The sequence below is a fragment of the Gekko japonicus genome, unplaced genomic scaffold, assembly GCF_001447785.1.
Source record: "Gekko japonicus isolate JY-2015 unplaced genomic scaffold, Gekko_japonicus_V1.1 scaffold4805, whole genome shotgun sequence".
NCBI classification, from domain to species: Eukaryota; Metazoa; Chordata; class Lepidosauria; order Squamata; family Gekkonidae; genus Gekko; species Gekko japonicus.
The window spans coordinates 37,433-45,749 of record NW_015163761.1 but is presented as its reverse complement, the minus strand read 5'-3'; the positions used below and the strand labels follow the sequence as shown (position 1 = coordinate 45,749).

At 47.7% G+C, this 8,317-nt stretch overlaps 1 protein-coding gene across 1 annotated transcript; it reads right to left on the bottom strand.

The window, feature by feature from the left end:
- Positions 1 to 785: 785 nt before the first annotated feature.
- On the bottom strand, positions 786 to 7,821 carry LOC107107606 (zinc finger and SCAN domain-containing protein 31-like). The gene is made up of 3 exons (XM_015407914.1): positions 7,078 to 7,821; positions 6,277 to 6,403; positions 786 to 2,007 (listed from the first exon to the last, which is right to left on the bottom strand). The coding sequence occupies exons 1-3, from the start codon at positions 7,819 to 7,821 to the stop codon at positions 1,202 to 1,204; spliced, it is 1,677 nt and encodes a 558-aa protein (XP_015263400.1). The 3' UTR covers positions 786 to 1,201.
- Between the last annotated feature and the right edge of the window lie 496 nt (positions 7,822 to 8,317).

Sequence of the window (8,317 nt, the reverse complement as noted above, 5' to 3'; positions counted from 1 at the left end):
ACTGCCCCTCCTGGCATCCATTTGTTTCTTCCACAGTGCACATAGCTAGTCCTGGCTCTCCTCCATCTGGAGCAGGAGGTGTTGCAGAAGACTCCAGGAAGCATCACCTTTGGGTCTATATCCATTCAGAAATAGCTACCTTAATTGTGGAAGGGCGCTTGGCTTTACAACCCCTTTGCATCTTGGGAATGACCTCAGACCGACCGTTTTCCGGCAGCCATTTTGCTAGGGATGCCAGGTGGCATCACAGCGTTCTCAGGAGCTTCGGAATAAAGTCAAGGGGCAGAAATGACACCAGGGTAGATGCCAATGTCATAACCAGGCAAAAACCCAGACTAGAAGACGGTGCACTGACCGATGCTCTAGAGACTGTGGTATTACCATCTAGAACATCAGCTGACGTTTTATGTCACATCTGGGTTTTTGTCTGGATGTGACCCTGGCAGGGCTTTTTTTGTAGAAAAAGTCCAGCAGGAACTCATTAGCATAATAGGCCACACCCAGCAGCAGAAACTCATTAGCCTATTAGGTCACACACCCCTGACTGCACCACTCATTAGCATATTAGGCCACATTCCCATGTTACCAGAAGTGTGGTCATCCAGCCACACCCACCTTTCCCTTCTTATTCTGTTTATCTTGTTTGTTGTCAAAACCCAGGGCCTTTTTTTGTTGCAGGAACTCCTTTGCACATTAGGCCACAGACCCCTAATGTAGCCAATTCTAATGAGTTCCTGCTGTTGGGTTTGGCCTATTATGCTAATGAGTTCCTGCTGGGTGTGGCCAACTTGGGAGCCAGCCGGAACTCCGTTCCTGTGCGTTCCTGCCCAAAAATAGCCCTGGACCCTGGTACATAGCCTGACATCATTTCTGCCCCCACTGGCCTGAAAGGCGAGAGCAGATAGGAAGGCTCGTCCGTGTGAGATGGCCTGCCTGAAGCGAGCACTTGGCATGCCTACATTTTGTGGTTAGCCGTCTTCTCTATGGCAGCCATTTTGTGGTTGTTCTTAAAATTCCAAAAATACCCACAGCCTTCACAAGGTTGGAGACCACTGCTTCGTGAAATCCTAAGCAATGATTTTCTGATACAGTCCCTCCCAAACAATAAGCATGTATATGTATTTCCTCCTGTATGTATACTTTTATAATAAAAGCGGCCTTAGCCCGAAAGGGGATCTCTTCCTGCACTGCAGGCATTCCTCTATTCCATATGCGTTCGTTCATGTTTGATCAGCAGCCACTTCTGACTGAAACACTTCTCACAGAGCGAGCATTTATAGGGTCTCTCTCCCGTGTGGGTTCTCTCATGTCTGAGGAGGTCTGAACGCTCAAAGAAGGTCTTCCCACAGGCCGTGCACTGGTACGGTTTCTCGCCCGTGTGCTTCTTCTTGTGCTTGATGAGGTTCCAGCTATAAACGAAGCCCTTCCCACAGGTCGAGCAGTTGTAGAGTTTCTCTCCCCCGTGGGTCTTTTCGTGTTTGATGAGGAGGGAATTGCGAGTGAACCGCTTCCCGCAGCCGGAGCACTGGAAGGGTTTCTCCTCCGCTTGGGTTCTTTCGTGAAACACCAGGCTTGGCCTTGGACAAAAGGCCTTCCCACTGTACAAGCTTTTCCGCGGTTTGTCCAATGCATGGATTCGCTGATGCCGCATCAGCAGGTCTTTGCGAACGACGTTCCTTCCGCATTGTGAGAATGCATCCTGATTAGGGGGTCCTTCATGTCTGGGAAGGACCAGTTCCTCCCTGAAGGCTCCCTCAGCAACAGTGCAGGTCACATCTCTGGGCCCCGCTAGGCTTTCGCTGAGGACCTTCCTTACCCCACCAGAACTGGAATTGCTCAGTCTGTTCCTCGGGTGAGTTCTCTGCGGCCCATCGGGGCCCTCCTGAGTTCTTCCTCCTCCCTCAGAAATGGTCTCCATTGTTCTTTGGAAACTGCCACCTGTTTCCACAAGCTCCAAACAGTCCATAGGATTGGTTTTCTCTGCACGTTTTCTCACCTGCATGTAACCTTTTGGGAAAAAATAAAGGAGGGGAGGTGAAAGAAACACTTAATCTGTGTGTTTCAAAATCCTTTTATGTTTCTGTGAGCATTTCTTAAGCTCTTTAATATGGTCCGCTTCTAGACTGTTTTATGAATATCATTTTTAGGCCTCAGGATGTTTTGATTGTTTACTACTACTACTACTACTACTACTACTACTACTACCTCATACTGCTTAATTTAGGAGGAGGAGGAGATTGAATTTATACCCCGCCCTTCACTCAGAGTCTCAGAGAGGCTTACAAACTCCTTTCCCATCCCTTCCCCACCCCCCAACAGACACCCTGTGAGGTAGGTGGGGCTGAGAGAGCTCTGACAGAAACTGCTCTTTTTCGAGAACAGCTCTGACAGGACTACGGCTTGCCCAAGGTCATCCAGCAGCTGAAAGTGGAGGAGTGGGGAATCAAACCCAGTTCTCCCAGGTTAGAGTCCACACACTTAACCACTACACCAAACTGTCTTAGAGCAGATTACTAAAATATAGAAAAAGATAGAACCAGTGTTCCCTCTAAGCTGAGTTAGTGTGAGCTAGCTCACACTTTTTTAGCCTCCGGCTCACACATTTTTGTCTTAGCTCAGGAAGAATGGCTCCAGGGCAAGCTAATTTATGCAGTAGCCAGATTGCTCACTCACAACTTTAATGCCAGTGGCTCATAAAGTAGAATTTTTGCTCACAAGACTCCACAGAGGGAGCACTGGATTTCGCAACCATTCAAATTGGTTCTATCCAGTGCTCCCTCTAAGCTGTGGAGTCTTGTGAGCACAAATTCTACTTTATGAGCTACTGGCATTAAAGTTGTGAGCGAACAATCTGGGTACTGCATAAATTAGTTTACTCTGGAGCCATTCTTCCTGAGCTAAGACAAAACTGAGTAGAACAAATACATTGTGCTCTACAGACTGTGCTGTTATGATCGTACTTAAACAGACATTTCTTAATCATTCTTATGGCTTCCTGTCTGGTAACTGAATAAAGGGAATCCAAGGAAAGACTGAGAAACTGTAGTTGTTGCTCGGCAAGTTTATCCCAGTGGGAAATATAAGAGTCTTCTCTGACTAAGCCGAGATATCCCTCTTGGATGTTGTTGCGGTATATAATTTTAACTTTAAGGGGGAAAGCCTTCATCCAGGCCCTAGCTTCAAGAGATGGTTGTCCTAATTCAGCTCGGAGGGATCGTTTATTATTGACATTTTATGCTGATTTAATTTTTTTACTCTTCAGGTAGGCCTGTGGAAATGCAGCATACACATTTTTTAAACAGATAAATAATTTACAGTTGAAAAGTGGAGTCATGAATGTAATAAAAAGTTGATTTATGACAAACAGTTGTCATCTCTATGTATGAAGTGCCCTACCTTTAAGAACAGGCTAATTCTAGGTTATGTCTTATTAGGTGGCTCTGGGAAAGGCCCAGAATAGAGGCCACGTGGCCATTTTGGCATGTAAAAAACAGCATGGGGGGTGGCAGGAACCCCTCATCCCCCAGTGCCACAATCCCCGGTAAGATCAGGCCCCTGTGGTAATCTTAAAACCCAAAAAGCCTCTAAAATGGTGCTATATCTCAGGAACTCCATATCGTTAAGTTTGGCCCTAAGCCTCCTACTAAGTTTCCATAGACGGATTAAAAACCTCTTAATTCTAGCAAGCTTTCATTCAACACTAGATCTAATCTGTATCAAAGATTAACAATTTACCACATTTTTAGTTCTGTTTATAAGCATCAGTTTACAAAGGTGCATCGACTGTTCAGAGGGGGAAAAGAGTTAAAAATAAACCGTTGGATCCCCCACGATTTCCTCCGGTTAGTGAGGACTTTTGCCCTGAATTCTCCTCAGAGCAGAAATGGGTTGTATAATACAACCCACAATGACACATTTATTAAATAAGAGTCCAGTAGCACTTTAAAGGAGCTGCGGTGGCTCAAGTGGTTAAGACGCTGAACTGCAGGCTGTGGAAGGTCAGTAGTTCAGCAGTTCGAGACCCAGGTGCCGCATGACGGAGTGAGCTCCCGTCTCTAGTTCCAGCTCCTGCCAACCTAGCAGTTCGAAAGCAAGAAATTGCAAGTAGATAAATAGGGACGACTTAGGTGGGAAGGTAACAGCGTTCCGTGCGCCTTGGTGTTTAGTCATGCCGGCCACATGAACACGGAAACGTCTTCGGACAGCGCTGGCTCTTCGGCTTTGAAACGGAGATGAGCACCACAACCCTAGAGTCGGATTCGACTGGCTTTCAAGCAAGGGAGACCTTTACCTTTACCTAGCACTTTAAAGACTAACAAAATTTGTGGTAGGGTATGAGCTTTCATGAGTTACCGCTCACTTCTTCAGATATTTGAATCTGAATCTGCATCTGAAGAAGTGAGCAGTGACTGATGAAAGCTCCTCCCCTGCCACAAATTTTGTTAGTCTTTAATAAGGTGCTACTGGACATTTACTCTTTTGTAATGCTACTGACAGACTAACACAGATACCGATCTCCATCTATCCACAGTTATTAAATGTCAATCAATAGCTGGGAGATTCAGTCAAATTTACAAGGGGGAGCGTGGGTACCTTTGGGACAGGCAATGAGGGAATTAGAATGAGATACTACATCTGCGGAGACGAAGATTCAAATCCATGCTCTCCACAAAATTCACTGGAAGACTGGGTTAGTCACTCAGTCTCAGCCTAACCCACAGGGCTGTTGTGAGCATAAAAATGACCACAGATGCAGTCTTAAATTACTGACTTGATCTAGAGCCCAGGCATGAGCACATTTACTCAGAAGTAAGTCATACTGGATTCAATAGGGTGTGATTCTCCTTAAATTGTAAGAGTAGGAGATGGAGACACAGGGAAACACGTGTGTTTTTTTAAAAGAGATGACAACCACTCTGCTTTATAGGGCAAGTGTTCAAAGCATCTTCTAGATGATTATAAGGACAAAGAAACTGACAAATGTACATCGTGTCATAGACTCTGACTAGGTGGTATACAAATGTCCCACAATTCATATAATTCCTCCCTTTACTAGTCAGAGCATCTTTGGTTATACATGTACCTAATTTCAGCTTTCTAGATCATATGGAACAACATAACAATTTTGACAGGTGAATGAGAGAATGTGACTGGTGGAACTCATTGCCACAAGATGCAATGACAGACACCTGCTTAGGAGGCTGGACAGATTTGTGTTGGAGCTGCGGTGGCTCAAGTGGTTAAGACGCTGAACTGCAGGCTGTGGAAGGTCAGTAGTTCAGCGGTTCAAGACCCAGGTGCCGCAAGACAGGGTGAGCTCCTGTCTCTAGTTCCAGCTCCTGCCAACCTAGCAGTTCGAAAGCAAGAAATTGCAAGTAGATAAATAGGGACCACTTCGGTGGGAAGGTCACAGCGTTCCGTGCGCCTTGGCGTTTAGTCATGCCGGCCACATGACCACGGAAACGTCTTCGGACAGCGCTGGCTCTTCGGCTTTGAAACGGAGATGAGCACCGCAACCCTAGAGTCGGATTCGACTGGCTTTCGAGCAAGGGAACCTTTACCTTTACCTTTACTAACTCTATCCAAAGGGACCTCCAGGCTCAGAAGTGCAATGCTGCTGATTGCCAATTGCTGTGAGGGCCGTTGCCCTGTTTGGGGGCTTCCTTGTGACACTGGATGGGCCAATGTAGGAAAAAGAGTGCTGGACAAGAGTAATGATCTTGCTACTTTGCAGGGGAGTGGAATCCCATTCTCCCACTGGCCCCATTTCTGGCAATGTTTCCACTCCCCCACACACACACACCGGGCTCCCATTTTTCCCCACTCTTCCCCCTGCCTCCCCCCATTTACTCCCGCTCCTATTATCTCCCTCATCTCTAGTTTCCCACTCCACTCCTGGTGAGAGTTGCCTAGCAACCAAAATGGCTGCTGAGATCTCAGAAGACTACATCGCAAGATCTCAGCCACCATTTGGGGTTGAACCCCACGCAACACTGCCTTGGATATGCAGTTCTGTGGGATTTGCTGAAGAGCTTAGAACCCACTTCCAAGCAGAGAGATATTCTTTAAAATTCTGTACTGAACCATAAAGTTTCAAGATCCCTGCTCTAGGTGTGATGGTGGCTTTGACAAGAAGCCCATATGAGATTTCCAGCACGATTCCAGTAACATACTCAATAACATGAGAAGGTAACCATCAGAAGCCTACAGCCAGAATTGAACATGACACATATCAATACAACCCACCAACCACAGAGTGGCCGTTAACATACTTACCCCGAAGCCTGGCTTCCTCATTGATCTCTGGCTGGGCCTCCTGAGGTGGCTGCCTCTCCCTAGGCCCAGTCGGAGCAAGCTCTGCCTCTAAGGGACTCAGAGCCACCGCCTTGTGTTTTGTCAGCACCTGAAAGAGCAGCAAGAATCAATGATCCCTTTTAGAATTGATGGGGAAAGTTCGGGCCATGCCTTCACCACAACGGAGCCACCTTTCACTCTTGCCAGCTTAAGCTAGGGCAACCTGTCCTCAAACCTAGGACTAAGATGGCTACCTGCTCCCATTTGCTGTAAGACTTGTGGGGAGGGGCCTTGGCTCAGTGCTAGAGCATCTTTTTGGCATGCAGAAGGCCCCAGGTTCAATCCCTGGCATCTCCAGTTAAAAGGATGAGGTAGACCAAGCATCTAACTCAGTATAAGGCAGGTTCATTTAGAGCGGCGGGGTCCTAGCTCTGTCAAAGAGCATCTGCTGGGCATACAGAAGGTCCTAAATTCCACCCTCAGCATCTCCAGGTGAAAGGATGAAGCAGACCAAGGGTTTGACTCATTTAGGGAGAGGGCCATGGCTTAATGGTGGAGCCTCTGCTTTGCATTCAGAAGTCCTGTGTTCAATCCCTGGTATCTCCAGTTGAAAGGATCTCAGGTTACAGATGATGTGAAAGGCCTCTCCCTGAGACCCTGGAGAGCCACTGTCAGACAGATTAAACAAGAACGATTATAACAAATTAAGAATATGACTTAGAGGAGCTTCCTGTGCCCAAACCAGACACTCTCCCATGACTGACAAGGGTGAAACCATCTCACCTGTTGCTTCCGTCTGTGGGCCTCCCGTTGCATCTGCAGAAACTCCTCAGCCAGGGCCACTGCTTGGGAGCAGGTCTCTGGGCCGCTTTCCCTCACCCAACTCTGGATCTCCGGGGGCAGGATGGTCAAGAACTGCTCCAGGATCAAAAGCTCCAGGATCTGCTCCTTGGTCTGTTTCTTTACCCTCAGCCATCCGTGACAAAGTTCCTGGAGCCGGCTGTACGTCCCTCTAGGCCCCTCGGCCTCCTGGTAGCAGAAACGGCGGAAGTATTGGCGCTGCTTTTCCCTCCGCATGGCATCCCCTCGCAAAATGGCCACCTTCACCTTTGCATAATCACCCCTGTCTCGGATAGCCAAGTTGCTAAATGCTTGTTCAGGTTCTCCCCTGAGGGCTGGCAGGAGACGGGCCGCCCACTCTTCCTTGGGCCACTGGCAGGCTTCAGCCACTTGCTCAAAGGAGGCCAGGAAGGCCTTGGTGTCATCCCAGGGGGTGGGTTCCTGAGGCAACTCTGAAATCACCCACCTGGACTGAGGGCTCTCCACAGTCTTCAGGAACTCCTGCCACTGGGCTTCCCACTGCTGCAGGGGACCCTCAGCTGGTTCCTGTTTAACCAGAATTCCTTCAGGTATTCCCTCCAAGGCCTCTCCAAGAGTCCCCGCCTGGAGGATGTGAACGTCTTTTCTGCCACCTTTGGCTTCCCGCTCTTGCATCCCACTCACTGGATCTTCCTCCTCCATTTTCATTGCGGATGATCTCACGGTTACAGTCTCTCGGAATCAAGGTGTTCTAATCTGGCATGATGAGAAAAAAGATGCATAATGGAAACAAAAAAAGAAGAAGCAAGGGCAGATGGAGCAGCTATTCGCAAAGTGCAACAGCATCAGACGTGAGAACCGCCTTAGAGGACACTCTTGAATGATGATTTTGTTTCACAAGGAATTTTGGATCAACTGGGATGGTCTTTGGTACCTTTCATGGATGCCAGTTTTAAATGATGTTAACAGCTAGTGTGGTAAAGTGGCTATGGGTCACCCATCACAAAATGGCTGCCATGAGGGCTCAGTTCAACCGTGCCATCTTGGGAGGTGCCAAGCCAAGTGTTCTCTCACATGGAGGCAATTCTGTTATGGAACGGGAGCACTTTATAGGCCCAAACCTGATGCATCTCCTGCTCCACTGAGGTGGTAAAAAAACAGGACTTGCTATTTACTTTGTAAAGGTAAAGGTAGAGGTTCCCTT